This window comes from Colletotrichum scovillei, assembly GCF_011075155.1.
Source record: "Colletotrichum scovillei strain TJNH1 chromosome Unknown Contig00004, whole genome shotgun sequence".
NCBI lineage: Eukaryota > Fungi > Ascomycota > Sordariomycetes > Glomerellales > Glomerellaceae > Colletotrichum > Colletotrichum scovillei.
In genome coordinates, this window is record NW_023336262.1 from 805309 (window position 1) to 820295 (window position 14987).

General features: G+C 49.5%; 5 protein-coding genes across 5 annotated transcripts; 4 read left to right on the forward strand and 1 right to left on the reverse strand.

Annotated features, from left to right (window-relative positions):
• Window positions 1–3211: 3211 nt before the first annotated feature.
• Window positions 3212–4799, forward strand: HER10_EVM0004321 (FAD binding domain-containing protein; the record flags this gene model as incomplete). Its single annotated transcript, XM_035473970.1, has 4 exons — window positions 3212–3670; window positions 3748–4175; window positions 4231–4439; window positions 4525–4799. The coding sequence occupies 4 exons, from the start codon at window positions 3212–3214 to the stop codon at window positions 4797–4799; spliced, it is 1371 nt and encodes a 456-aa protein (XP_035334864.1).
• Window positions 4800–6007: 1208 nt separating this feature from the next.
• Window positions 6008–7565, forward strand: HER10_EVM0009477 (methyltransferase domain-containing protein; the record flags this gene model as incomplete). Its single annotated transcript, XM_035478963.1, has 9 exons — window positions 6008–6109; window positions 6165–6188; window positions 6259–6352; window positions 6429–6470; window positions 6518–6672; window positions 6729–6766; window positions 6822–6959; window positions 7012–7431; window positions 7505–7565. The coding sequence occupies 9 exons, from the start codon at window positions 6008–6010 to the stop codon at window positions 7563–7565; spliced, it is 1074 nt and encodes a 357-aa protein (XP_035335235.1).
• A 664-nt stretch (window positions 7566–8229) lies between these two features.
• On the forward strand, window positions 8230–9791 carry HER10_EVM0012321 (methyltransferase domain-containing protein; the record flags this gene model as incomplete). The annotated part of the gene is made up of 8 exons (XM_035481718.1): window positions 8230–8460; window positions 8522–8551; window positions 8620–8704; window positions 8752–8793; window positions 8851–9005; window positions 9067–9104; window positions 9165–9302; window positions 9368–9791. Exons 1-8 carry the CDS (start codon window positions 8407–8409, stop codon window positions 9789–9791), a joined length of 966 nt encoding a protein of 321 aa, XP_035335441.1. The 5' UTR covers window positions 8230–8406.
• A 1041-nt stretch (window positions 9792–10832) lies between these two features.
• On the forward strand, window positions 10833–12757 carry HER10_EVM0000466 (uncharacterized protein). The gene is made up of 3 exons (XM_035470247.1): window positions 10833–11245; window positions 11310–11911; window positions 11968–12757. The coding sequence occupies exons 1-3, from the start codon at window positions 10960–10962 to the stop codon at window positions 12559–12561; spliced, it is 1482 nt and encodes a 493-aa protein (XP_035334578.1). The 5' UTR covers window positions 10833–10959; the 3' UTR covers window positions 12562–12757.
• A 308-nt stretch (window positions 12758–13065) lies between these two features.
• On the reverse strand, window positions 13066–14249 carry HER10_EVM0012545 (uncharacterized protein; the record flags this gene model as incomplete). Its single annotated transcript, XM_035481939.1, has 2 exons — window positions 13066–13508; window positions 13571–14249. 2 exons carry the CDS (start codon window positions 14247–14249, stop codon window positions 13066–13068), a joined length of 1122 nt encoding a protein of 373 aa, XP_035335462.1.
• Window positions 14250–14987: the final 738 nt, after the last annotated feature.

Sequence of the window (14987 nt, forward strand, 5' to 3'; positions counted from 1 at the left end):
GCCGCGGTATTCGTACTGGGTCTTTAGCTTGAACACCTCCTTGCGTACTTTTCATCATGTGCTGAGCAGTTAGTGATTACGGATCCGGGTACTCAAACTGCGTGCTAAAAAGACATCCAAGCTCTAGATCTTTGTCTCCTTGTATCTGCATCGAGCCAATGATGACTGTCAGTCATTACACAGAGTTCAATTTGGCTGCATTGGTCAGGGCGTAACTCGAAACCCTGCTACGGCGCAAGAAGGATGTGCCTTCCGTCTCCAAAGCTAATTTGTGAGACGTTACTGGGGATAAAATCCGACTGGACGCAGCTGGTCAAACATACTTCTGAGCCAGGCGGGAGTCCTAGCGTGCAACTTCGGCATTGGCCTAGCTATTACGCTACGCATTATTGGAGGGGGTCCTAGCATGTTCTCACTCTTGAGAGTAACGGTCTCGCAAACCTTATCAGGACCGAGACACTGAGCACCGCAGCAGTACTTGGACAAACCGGTTGTTCGAGCGAGGGGAATGTCATGACGAACGCGCTGAGAGTGGTGCGGGGTTGATATGTGCAGGAATGACAGGAAGCATCTTATTTGCGGAAGAGTATTGCCAGTTAGAGGCGGTCGTTGGATTCGGGCATTCTTGGTACACTCAGCGGTAAGTCATAATCAAAAATTGCAGTGATGTAAAGTTCATCAAGGAATCAAGGAATATTGAAGCCTGGACAAGACTGGGGGTAGTATTTGGGCTGGCAAACTACTCCATAGATGCTAACAAAGCGACTTTCTACTGATGACAAATTGGCCATCGTTGGATTACGGATTCTGAAATAAAATGATACACCTATCAGCAATATCATCAAGTTAAACTCTGGCACATCAAAAAAGACTTGAAAGTCCAGTTGCCCTAAACCCTAGTCCGGTGAAGTTCAATGTGCAGTATTTCATTGCCTATCAATACATCGTGATGGGAAAATCATACAACTTATACAACACATGTATAAATACTTCCTCCAGTCTCATAAGGTTGTTCCAATCGACAAGATTCTATTTGTTGAAAAGGTGTGGCTTTCAGTGAAGCACGGGAAAATTTTATCCGAATTCGATATCTTGGTGGAAACTCGTCAATTCTAATGTACACATCCCAAACTGCAGTGACGACCTCACGCGCCTTATCGATATGAGCGATAGCAGACCCAAGTTTCTCTGTTTATAGGTCTCTCTTCATGGTTGTTAGCGAGCCGTGGTGTGCAAGCTCACAGCAACCAGATCCCCCTTCTTATTCAGTTTGAGATGTCTCGGCTATAATCCGCCCGCGGCAGCCAGCTGTACGAAAGATAACGTGCCGTTGTTCATCAGCTCGAAGTCCGCGAGAGAGTGGGAAGGCTCTGGATTTTGATCAAATGGGGTTGGACTCAGTATCCGAAACGTCGAATCATTGCGATTAGATGCGATGATGAATTTGGTGTCCGGCTGTAATGTCTCAAATTAGCTTGATAGATCGTCGGAGGAAAGACAGGTGGTTCATTACGGAAACTTCTATCTCAACTGCAATACCACTGGGTGTTACCGAAAATGAGCCGTATGAGATGATGATGCCAGCCTAACCCTCCACGTCTCGGCGCAATGCCATTCGATGATTATTAGTGGATGAGATTCATCTGCTCAAGCGGTTAATTAGCCACATCCGCCCATTCGTCCTAAATCTTACTTGGCGGTCTCGTTGAGACGTCCTAACCCCGGCATGTCAGCAGGTTGCATTTGAGATAGTTCCACCTAAACATTAGCCCCGATCATTCTTAGCTTCCCTGATCCGGTTCAGCCACCACAAACGTCGTAGAACCGAGCAATGGCCGGACTACCCTGAACTTCTTCAGCCCACTCAATTGTTTAACGAATAGGTTTCGGGTGCTTCTACAGTCCAGTTCCAATTTCATGACGTCATTAGACAAATGAGAGATCCCTTCGGCGATCAATAACTTACAAGGTAGTTGCTGATCACGACCTGGGTCTGAGCTTCATCCTAAGTAGGTCGTTGAGAACCTGGTTCGAGCTGGTGCGGGTGAGGGGTTTCATGCAACCTGCTGACATTCTCGAACTCTGACAACATTACATTTCGGGTGAGAAATGCTGCGGTGGATGGACTCCCGAAAAGCCATGGTTCCCAACTCCCAGTCCAGTCCCCTTCCCTTCAGTTCTAGGATTGGTCAAATTGACTGCACTTATTCACAACACGGTCATCTCATGACTGTATTCATAATTGGAAATTAAAGTAGATACGTACGACTTCCATCCTGTTACATAGATTCGACGCTGGCCGTGCGATCCAGGAAACAACGTCTGTTGGACAAGCCTATCTGACTAACCGACATCTACGGGAGGGGCCGCACGATGGGACATTGCGCTAAAACATGATCGGCATCTGTCCCCTGCCCTCGTCCTGGGTTTCTCGGATAGCTATCTGAACATTCCTCTTTGTGCGGTGTCTTTTTTTTTTTGCAACGTCATGCATTTAGTCACTTTGAGATGAGCTCCTGGATCGAGCTTCTGGGCAGGCCGCGTGGATGCGACTTCGGACTTGACCCATTCGTGCAAGTATTTGGCGGTGACTTTTAGCCAAGCACTTACGGATGCCTGTCCGGACGTAGCATGTTGGTTCCGATGTTGGATGGCCCATAGAAATAGGCAGTTGAAGAGCATCTTCTTAGTGTCAACTCAAAAGCCCGTGGATTGCGCGGGGTCCGCTCGACTGCACTGATCCCACTTGACGACAGTCTTTCTTGTCGCTTGCATATATGAAATGGATCCCGACCTGAGCTGTCAGCATACGGCTATACCCAGATTCTTTCCTAAAGAAGCAGCTCGGTCTGGAATGATAGGATACTTTGTATGCTGGTGACCAAGTATAATCGACATCCATCAGGCCCCCGAAGTCACAGGCTGAGTGCAGTGACTTCGTCTGGAAATACATAAATGCAGCAACGATCCTTCAAAGTGAATCGATTATTCCTCACACTCATTCCATTCATTGTTCAGATTGAGAATTCTTATCCGCAAATTATTACTATGGCAATCGGGTACCTCCTCGGCCTCCTTGCCCAGACACGCTTGGGTTTTGCGTCTGAAACGTCCATAACTGCGGGCTGCAGTCAAGCAGTGAGATATCCTCAGGATCATAGACCCTCTCAAGAGTTCCCTATACTGATCGACCAGCCAGTGCTCTCAACTCATGCAGGAGTTCGGCTCTGCCGTACATCTAGGTAGCAACGACCCTTCCTTTGCGATATGGGACATGAAGCAGCAGGAGGTCCTCCCCGCCTGCCGCGTAGAGCCGACCACCGCGTCTCAGGTCTCGAGAGTCGTTGAGATCACTGCCAACAACTGGTGCCGATTCGCGATCAAAGGCGGCGGACACATGACGAACCTGGATGCCTCCAACTCAGTCGGCGGTATCACGATCGACTTGCACCTCATGGATCACATTGAGATCTCAGAAGACCGCACCAAAGCTAATCTCGGTCCTGGTCATGTTCTTCGTGACGCTTACTTAGCACTGGAGAAGCACAATCTTACGATGGTAGGCGGAAGAACTGCAGATGTTGGACTCCCGGGGTTCACGATCGGTGGTGGACTCTCTGATCTCGGACCGCAATATGGCTTAGCCGTGGATAATGTTTGGGAATACCAAGTAAGCACCTCGACTTGATGAAGTTCCCAGGTTTTGGTACCTCATGGAAAGCTCTGAGCTAAATCACACTGCCACAGCTCGTGCTGCCCAATGCCACCATTGTCAATGTGTCGGAGACCGTCCACCCGGACCTTTACTTTGCTTTGAGAGGAGGTGGCAACAACTTTGGCATCATAACTAACTTTCGCTCGCGGCTCGTACCGCAAGGACAGAAGTGGGGTGGTGCAAGGACCTATCATATCAACTTCACCGATCAGCTGGTCGATCAGTCTTATCAACTCGCGACCAACTTGGCTACTGACACATACATGTCCTTCTGGACTCGCAACTCTTACGATGTCGCCAACGACCGATTCAGCATAAGCGTTTCGCAAGCGTACTATGAACCGGTCGTTGAACCTCCTGTCTTCACTGAGCTGAACAAGATCCCATATGAGACGAGCAATCTTCGGGTTGATTGGATGAGCAACCACAGTCTCGATAGCGTCTCTCCTCATGGTCTACGGTAAGTCGAGGTCCAAGGCTCAAGCCCATACAAAGAGAGTCTGACTGGATAACAGTCGCGTCTATGCTTCTATCACGTTCCGCCCCTCCCGTGTTCTGCACAAACAGTTGATCAACATCTACTCGGAAGAGGTTGTGGGTGTCAAGACCACTCCAGGTCTTTCATCGTCGCTTGTTGTTCAGGCCTTGCACAAGAACTCCATCGATGCCATGAAACTTCGGGGAGGAAACGCTCTTGGCGTCGAGTCTGACGGGCCACTGATGAGTATGCTTCCTCGCTATTGTCCCCTTCATTCAAATGCCCTATCTGGGGATTGTATCACTTGCTAATTGTCTTTACTGCCAAAAAGTTGCCCTTCTCACTCTTGGATGGTCTAACTCGGGGGATGATGCGGCCATGTATGCCTACGCCGACCGCATCATTAATCGAGGCAAGGCAGAAGCCGAGTCAATGGACTTACTGCATCCATGGTTGTACATCAACTATGCGAACCATAACCAAGATCCGTTCACAGGATATGGCGAGAAGAACAAGAAGAGACTCCAAGAAATACAGAAGTCGATTGACCCGAAGGGCATCTTCACCTCCCAGGGCTTGGTTAGGGGATCCTTCAAGCTCAACTGAGTCTGGTCTACAAATTTGAATTTTGCTATCGGGGGTTCGTCTACTTGCTCATACCTCCTCCGTATCGTACTGCGAAACTAAGCGATATCACATGAGGTAAATAATACCTGATGGCATACTACTAGGGTATGTTACATAGCTCGATGTATCTTAGTTACTCTAAAATCGCAAGTAATGTGTTCACAACGCCGAACCGATGTCTGAATTTTGTAATGAGTGAAAGTTATTTTATGTTTCTACAAGAGCGTATCGTCAACTCCGCCAAACCAATAAGGACAGTGTAGTGAGTTCTTGGTCATCATTGGCCGCGGAAGCAATGTGCCGAGTGCCCAGAAAGCGGAGTGGATTTCCGCGGACTCGGACGACTCTCCGATGGAATACATGGCTGCAAAACGATCTTGCTCAACGCCTTATGGACGCCGACAAGTCTTAATCGAGCACCATTTCACGGACATGTTGACCCTAATTGGTATCTGGCAGCAGGAATCCATGTGCTAAGGTTGATAATGACTGCATCTACAAGGTCCACGCCAATAGGATCCTATGCGACGCAGTGATTTCCCAGACGCCCCCCTCCGATCGTGATGTGATTCCCCAAACGCCACGACATGTAGTATACACAAATGCACCGGGAATAACATGCAGGTGGGTCAGTCAATTGATTGATTGAGAATGTGAAGAAGTTTTCTGGCCGCACATCCAGACGGAGTCAAATCCTTGACGATGTTTGCTCGGGTCAGGCGACATCATTCATGCATCCTGCTGTACAAGCCGTACAAAACTTCAGATTTTTTATCGCCCATGCCAACAACTTGACTATTTATGCATGATCCCTTGTATTGGCGTATGGCCCTGAGCCCCTTGAACCTTTCTGCTGCTATCCTGCTCCTCATTCGCCTCGTTTGAAGGATGTAATGCCTCATTCAGAAATCCAATACCCCTTTGCCTGTGGGGCGACTAAAGACCCGTACACGTATAGTCCAGGCTTCCGACGCGAAGGTGCATAAAGGACGAAAAGAGGGGTCAACAACCTGGTCTTTCATATTCAGTGTTAATTGAGTGCTCCCGTTTCCCGACGACCCTTCACTCAGGTTGGCTCGAATTTGACTTTCTTCGTATAACAGACCGCACCACCTTATCATCAAAAGGTCTCGCAAGCTCTCGAAGTCCCAAATTCTCTACACGTATGCTGAATCGTCAATCTCACAATGTGTGTTGACCACAATAGTGGAACCGGTCAGACACCGGGAACAGTCACACAGCCCAACAATCTTACCGACCAGGAGGTCATCATCGAAGCCGATGAACAGGTATTTGCTCCTGCCAATGCTGTTTCCTCGCCACGCTTTTAACTCCCATACTTAGGATGACGCTTCTGAGATCGGGACGGTGAGTTGACGTCCAGGTAAACATCGCTCAAGGTAGGTAGTTGATCTAACCATCAAAGTGGATGATGTAGGAGAGCGTAGCATCATCAAGCACAAGCGTCACTAGCTCTATTCTTGATTATCGTATTGAGAATGGGAGAACGTATCACAAGTATAAAGACGGAAGTGAGTTCCCGTATACTTATCGCGTTGGCATGAGTTATCCTTTTTGGGTATGTTGTCTAACTGATAATACATGAAGAATACAATCTTCCCAATGACGAGGCGGAACTTGAGAGACTTGGTAGGCCTCTTCTAAGCTATCCATCAACAGCATGACTGATATCTTAGATTTGCAACACACTCTATTCCTGCTCACCTTCTACGACAAGCTTGGCAATGCTCCTCCAAATGACCCAGGATCAGGGGTCAGAAGGGTTCTTGATGTCGGTACTGGAATTGGCGCTTGGTCGATTGACTTTGGTGATGAACATCCCGAGGCCGAGGTGCGTTATCAGTCAACCCCAATAGGACTTGACCTGGCTTTTGACGAATGAATCAGGTTCTTGGCATTGATCTTTCCGCGACGCAGCCATTATTGTTAGTTTGTCATGTTTGAACAAGCACTAGTCTCATTGACTGATTGACCCATCAGCACGCCTCCCAACGTTAAATTCGAGATTGATGATCTTGAGGAGCCGTGGACTTTCTCGCGACCCTTCGATTACATCCACAGCCGAATGATGAACTCGTGTATCAACGATTGGAAACAGTACATTGATAAGTGCTACGAGTATGATTTCTTAGTCGCCTATTTTGTGACATTTTACTGATCTGAACAATAGAAATCTTACGCCGGGTGGTTGGCTAGAGGTGAATGAAATTGACGTTGCTCCTCTGTCAGATGACGGCACCTTGAAACCTGAACACTCGATATCGCGCACTGTGCGCTTGCTTCAAGAAGCTTCAGACATATTTGGTCGTGCCTATCAAGACGTCAAGCAATTGAAGTTCATGATGATGGAAGCTGGCTTTACGGACGTAACCATGCGACACTTCAAATGGCCAACCAACTCCTGGCCGAAGGAAGCCCGACACAAAGAACTCGGGGTATGGCATAATGAGAATCTCTCCCAAGGGTGGGAGGGGATTTGCATGGCGCCTCTAACGAGAGCTTTGGAATGGACTAGGGAAGAGGTCATTGTTCTGATGGCAGAGAATCGCAAAGACTTCGCGGATCGGAACATCCATGCCTATTTTTCAATGTGAGTTCAACCGTTATGAACAGGACCCATCGCCTTCTCCCGGATGAAGGGTTTCACTGACAACCCTAATTAGCTGGTCGATTTATGGCAAGAAGCCGGAAGAATCTGAAGAGGTGACGTCGAATAACACTTGACATGAAAGAAACTCGCTAGTGTTGGCTCAACCTCGCCACACGTCAAATAATTAGCATCTCGCGTTCTATTGCAAAGTTACTCGATCATCAGTTTTTCACATCCTGCAACTCAATCCAAAGCACATGAATCCTGATTTTATGGTGCATTGACATCATTATCTATACGAAACTTGAAGATAACGCTCGATACGGCATGTGCCACCAATATGCTTTTTCCGACAAAGGTACCCGACAAGTCTAGGGGGTGTGACCGCCAGCAGAACCATGATCAACTCTAGGCGCCCGTGAATAGAAGATCTGTTAACACGTTTTTTTTTTATTTTCATGAAATCACAATCGTAAAAAAAATAAAGCCTTCAGATAGGCATGTTATGCCAAAATTCAAATGGGAGGGGAGCGGGCGACGCCTGTCGTGCAACTGTGATGATCACGCCACCCAACATGTGGGCTATGTGGGCTTTCGCAGGACTCAAATGTTTGCTTTCTGTGCCGCACGCTAGCCGCCGCTTAATGAGATATGCTCCTCACGTACCAGGATCCTTTCGCCAATGCCTGTTTGAGTCCAAGAGTGGGCGTGCAAGCAACCAACAGAGATAGCAAGGTAGTTGGACGACCTTGAACCAACACGCAATGCGCACCTGTCTCCAGTCAAGAAGAGGGGTAAGTTGAGTCCCCAAAAATCTGGCATCAGGCCGTTCTGCATGTCTCCTCCCTACTTTCAATTGCGCAGACATGAGGCCGTAGTCTGTGAAGTCAGCAAATTTGACTTAATGCATTCGGGGATCAAACGACTGCTGTAGCCGACAGCTTCTTCATCCCGGATGGGGAAAGAGAGAACAACATGTCCCACAACATAAACTCCACTTTCGCATCCGCCACCATTGTGGCTGACGAGGTGAGTGGTCTCCGAGTTCGATGGACCAAGGCATGCATATTGACTGGACACTCCGGCTTAGTGCATATATGACAGTGCATCACCAAGCGATGTGAGTACATGTACCGATGCGACGCATCGAGATTGGGCGATTGGAGCAGGCTGATGAAGTGACTTCAGGAATCGGGTCAGGGTCGCGTCGCAGCCTCGATACTCGAATCCAGAGTAGAGAATGGAAGAACGTATCACAAATATAAGGACGGAAGTATGAGCGATCTACTATTTGCGCCTGTCGGTGTGCTAACTGATTAGAGTACTGGGCACCCAACGATGAGCGAGAGAAAGAAAGACTCGGTACCTACTATGATGACGCTCTCCCTGTTCATCAATCTCGGCTGACAAGAGAATCAGATCTAGTGCACAATCTTTACCTCTTGACTTTCGACAACAATCTTGGAACTGCACCGCCTAACCAACTGGACTCGGGCGTCAGACGTGTGCTGGACGTGGGGACGGGGACGGGGATATGGGCGATTGAGTTTGGAGAGGACCATCCCGAGGCCGATGTTAGCAAAGAAAACTGACCATCCTCCTTATTAGTTGCAGAGATTCTGATCTTCATTACAGGTTTTGGGAATTGATTTGTCGGCTTCTCAGCCCGAATTGTAAGAACTGTGGCATGGACTTTGCCCGGCAAGCTTCTGACAAGCCTTATTATGTTCTAGCGTCCCACCCAACGTTCTGTTCGAGATTGATGATATCGAGGAACCATGGACATTTACGAGGCCCTTCGACTATATTCACAGCAGAATGATGAAGGGTAGTATTAGAGATTGGAGAACATTTCTCCAAAGATGTTTCAAGTTGGTTCTCTTTAGTTTGCTCACCCCTGTCACGACTTCAACCGTTAACAGCTCGGTGTGCCTAGTAATCTCAGCCCTGGGGGTTATCTTGAGCTGAATGATATAGACTTCTTCCCTCACTCGGACGATAACAGCATCCCGGAAGGCAGTAAGCTCATGAAGGCTTTTGAGCTCTGCTTCGAAGCACTCGAAGTTCTTGGCTCCCCGTTCGAAGAATTCGGGCGGTTTGAGACTCTTCTCGCAGAGGTTGGCTTCCAAGACATCCAGGTCCATCGCTTCAAGTGGCCTACAAACACGTGGCCCAAGCACAAGAAATACAAGTTATTAGGCGAGTGGAACCATGAAAACTTGTCACCCAACCTAGACGGGCTCCTCATGGCACCATTAACGAGAGCTCTAAACATGAAGCCAGCCGAGGTTTATGTCTACGCCATGGAGGCTCGTAGGGAACTCGCCGATAGAACTATTCATGCCTACTTCGATGTGTAAGACTGAACATTGTTCCTGATTTCGCTCTGATTTGTTGCATATTCTCTAACTTACCACTCTACAGCTGGTCAATCCATGGACGGAAGCCCATGTGGTGCTAAGATCAGGCAAACCTCTACTTTGCCAATATGAGATTCTCATGACGCTGTCACTTTTCGGATTACATCATGACTGCAGTATCTCTAAACGCTTCCAATGATGGAATCCTCAGCTTCAGAGCACCGTGTTAAGGCGAATATGTCTATGGTGGTAGGAGTTGAGGAAAGTTATCACGGCTGAGCGCGAACTATATCGAGCTTCCATGGCTGGTAGTACTGAGTGACCAATCACTTTGGGAAAGGTTGTCGTATGTGGCAAAGGCGTCTAAATCCAATTGATCAAGTGACAGAATGCCTGATTGTCACTATGGTGTTTCAACACAAAGATGAAACGAACGAAAAATGGTTCAGGACCTTGGTGGATAAATCTGGTGGTCATTTTTCACCCGCATCAGAAGATGGAAAGTCTAGACCATCATATGATGCAAATACAGATGCAATTTTCCAGCTTTCATATATTCATTCAGAACAATCATTGTCATGCCATCGGGGCCGGGCCGGTGAATTCAAGTGGTCGGAACCCGCCGGGCCGGTTGACCCACATGATATGGGGCCGGGCCGGCCGGAGAGCGAGGGAATTCCCGCTCTATCCCGCGCGCACGATGGGATAGAAAGGCAACCTGGAGTACCCATGACTAATATAATGGAGCCGAGGATAATTCTCGATTGATCGAGCCCATCTGCACTCCTATAGTGTCGACTGAGGGGAAGGCATTTCGACTGCGGGGTTGTATATAAACTGCCCTCCGTAGTTCCGAGGCACTCACTAGCGCCAATATCTCCTGCATGAGCCTCGGTGGGTTTGATGCACGACCGGCAGCCGGATCGCCGTCGATTCGCATCCCCGCAATGCTCCGAATCTCGGCTGAGACCGCTTCGAGAATGGGGCGATTCAATAAAAGTAAGAGTTGTCGCACATATGGTCAACGACGAATCTGGCGGCGGGATATATAAGAACAAAGTTGCCGTGTTGAACGGTTTTGAACCAGCTGTTCCACTTTTCTTCTTTTCTTCTCAGCTGTTCACAAAAGGCCAGAGATAAGTGCACATCACATCACTCAAGGCACAAAATGGCAGACGTCTTCGCAAAGCTCCAGGACAAGAGCCTACTGGTTTCTTCCGGTCTCGTCGCCGGCGAGTGGAAGAATGGTCAGGATGGCAAGACATTCCCAGTCTACGAACCGTCAAGCGCAACGGTCCTTCAAGAATGCGCCAACTTGAGCCGGCAAGACTTCGTCGATGCCATTGAGAGCGCTAAGAAGGGGTCAGCCAAGTTCCACGAGTCAACAACAGCAAAGGAGCGAGGTGCTCTGCTCAGAAAGTGGTTCGACCTGGTTATTGCCAACGCTGACGATCGTGAGTGGATTTGCAACATTAAATGACCATCTGCTCAGGAATTGACACACTGATGCCCTCTCAGTGGCCTTGATTCTTTCCTTGGAGAACGGCAAAACCTTTGCCGAGGCTAGAGGCGAGGTCGTTTACGCCGCCTCGTTTATCTCTTGGTTCGCTGAGGAAGCGACACGGTCATACGGCGACACTATCCCCTCATCCTACGCCAACACCACCGTCTTGACATTCAAGGAGCCTGTGGGCGTCTGCGGAATCATCACCCCTTGGAACTTCCCAGCAGCCATGATCACCCGCAAGATTGCCCCAGCCTTCGCCGCGGGATGCTCAGTCATCATCAAGCCACCAAGCGAAACCCCTTTCAGTGCACTGGCTTTGGCCAAGTTGGCACTCGCTGCTGGAATTCCGTCAGATATCATCCACGTGGTGCCTACCAAAGATAGAGAAGCATCGATGGAGCTCGCGAACAACCCCATCGTGAAGAAGCTTAGCTTCACTGGGTCAACTGGGGTCGGCAAGATGCTCACGAAGGCTGCGGCGGGTACGATGAAGCGCGTGAGCATGGAGTTGGGGGGAAATGCCCCGTTCATCGTCTTTGATGATGCGGATATCGATCAAGCTGTCGAGGGTGCCTTGATTTGCAAGTTCAGATGTTCCGGACAGACATGCGTGGTAAGTCTCTCCAAAGGTAATGAATTCCTAGAAGTCGGATTAACAGATTTCCTTAGTGCGCAAACAGATTGCTCGTCCACGAGGCGGTCAAGGACCAATTCATCGAGAAGCTCGTAGCCCGCGTAAAGCAGTACAAGCTCGGTCGAGGAATCGACGAGGGCGTCACACAGGGCCCCCTCGTTAACGCCGCCGCCGTCCAAAAGGTCGACGCCCACGTACAAGACGCGCTGAAGAAGGGTGCTGTCCTTCACACGGGCGGTAAGGCACCAGAGGGGCTCAAGGGGTACTTCTACGAGCCTACAGTGATCAGCGGAGTCACAACCGACATGGAGGTCGCACATGACGAGACCTTTGGCCCGCTGGCGGCTATCTTCTCCTTCAAGACGGAGGCAGAGGCCGTGGAGCTGGCGAATGCTACAGAGTACGGCCTTGCGGGCTACTTCTTCAGCAAAGACATCTCCCGAGTCATGCGTGTAGCGAGACGATTGGAGTGCGGCATGCTGGGCGTCAACACCGGTCTCATCAGCGCGGCGGAGGCACCATTTGGTGGTGTTAAGGAGAGTGGACTTGGCCGGGAGGGCAGCAAGTATGGACTGGCAGAGTACCAGAACATCAAGTCTGTTACGATTGGCAACCTTGGCTTCAACTGAAGAGTCATGGCATGTTGGCTTCTGATAATGGGCAAATCTGGGGCTTGGGACTGGGCGTTTACTCTGATGACATGGTCTGCGGGATGGTGTAATGGCACAAAACAAAAATTTCGAGGTTTTGATTCAAGTGTTTATCCCATCTTTACGCCGTTTGATACAGCATGATGACGTCCGTGAACACATAGTTCCACACCGCGCTGATCTCCCAATGCACAGACGAAGCTAGAATCAGCCTACCCCGTGCTCAACTGTCGCCACGCATGTTTTTCTGACTTGACTTGGTTGAAATGTTCTAATTAGACTCTTTGCGAGTAATTAAAGAGATGGGGTAAGAATATATAATCTTCCTGAATGATTTCATACAGTCTCCCGTAACTCTGCCCAAAACTCCAGACGTAACCGTTCCCAAACCATGCACCCTCCCAGAAATAAGGTACCCCAGAAACAGTAATCCCTATCCCAAAATTCCATTTCCATTACACACCGATGATGCAACCGACCTTTTTATCCAGCCATGACAACTCCGGTCTTGCTAGCTTGCTTTTCCAGATATCCCCGATGCTCCGGTTGAATGACAACCAACTCCGTTTTTGTTACGCCGGCGGCAACTGCGCCCTTTGCCAGCTCCTCTTCTATCCTCTTCAAACATTGGTTTGCTGGAGATGGCTTGTGCACTGTCAAGAGCTTGACGGCGCCAATGGCCTTCTCCAACGATTCCACATTTCCTCTGTACGATTCACAAGGGCTCGGGAGGGTAATGTCGACCTTTCCCTTGGCGAGACACCTCACCAGTGACCCGAGAAGCATGCTGTTGCACTCCTCGGCGTCTGGTGAGCTGTGGTAGTATCCTTTCATGTATCTGCATCCGTCTTTGAGACATCGGTAAAGGAGGACGAAGTGGTCCAAGTAGGCCGAGACCAATGTTTGGCGGTGCTTGGCGATGGTTTCTGTTGACTGCCGTGTTAGCGATTTGAGGACCTGACTGAGTTGATCGGCGGAGCAAACTTACCAAAGACTTCCGGGGGGCGAAGGTAGACAATTTTTTCGAGAGGAAAATTGTATCCCTCTGGCCCAGGCTTCCAGATGCGTGCCAAGTGTCCAAACACGATCCTTCCTTGGAGGTCAATCATAGACTCGTAGGTGATTTTCTTGTACATGGTCTCAAAGACTTCTGTGTCTCCCAGCTCCCAAGCAACGCATAGCAGATGCGCATTGTCGGTCTGGTGCTTGACGCCCTGCATCCACGAGCGCGCCCATGGGCGAACGATGACGGTCATGTCGTACTTCTCCGTGATTGTGAGGACGTTGTAGAGACGCATCAATGGTAGCTTCTCCGGAACGAGGTTGAAGTGGCCGTGAACGATGTTTAGTACGATTTCCATTGCTTCTGGCGAATCTTCGGGCAACTCGACGGACCACTCTCCGGTACCCTCCAGCGGACGAGCCTCCAGGAAGCGACCAAATAGCATGGCCTTCAGCACAGGAGAGCTTCGACCAAGGGCCCTTGAGCAGACGACGAAATCTTGTGGGTGTTCTTCAACGTCGCCGCCGACGGAGAGTCTCAGGTCGCCGCTGTCATCGAGATAAATGGTCGGCGGTGAAATTAACTGAGCCACTTCTTCTGTTGGCTCCGTCACTTCTGTGATCTCAGTCACCGATTCCGTGACCACCATGGTGGAAGAAGCCATCTTGCTAGCGATGACAGCTCCATCGAGGGTATGATAGGGCAAGGAGAAGGACGCGCCCCCGAAGAGGCTGTTGGCCGGAGCTGTTGAACACATCGCGAACTGGCTATACGATCATCTGAGGTTTCGTCCAAAAGTTCTGCTCACAACAGACCTCGTGAGAACGGAAGAGCGACGGGGTCGCGTTCAGTTTATCATTACTTGACGGACGCGCGAGATCTAGGGTATCACACACTCGACGAACCGACCGGGATGTCGTCGCATCGGCAGAGGCATAAAGGGGACCGCAGATCACAACGTTGATGCTCCGATGACATGACTAGTCTTTGTTCGGGAATCGGTCCCCTCTTTTTTCTAACTTTAGGCGAGAGATGGGGGGACGGCGCAAGTTTTTGGGACGAAAGGTATCTTAAACAATGCGTTATACCTGTTGGTCCCAATGACCGTTTGCTGCCCGACCGGGCGAAAGACTCACGAGGCATGAACCCGTTGAGTGTCAAGGCATGTACACAAATGACAGTAATTAGGAAGGGGAATACATATCATGGAAAGGGAGGAAAGCAAGCCGCCCTCTCACAAACGGTGGTGCTCCAGCGCGGGTGCGACCCTAGGAGCCTTGGAAAATCGTAATATTGTCGCTTTCAAGAAAATCCGGGTTCTTTGTGAGATGCAAACAAGGAACACGGTGGAACGGAGGTCGGAACAAGCAAGATGTTGAAAAGCAGGGCAGAAAAACGGCGT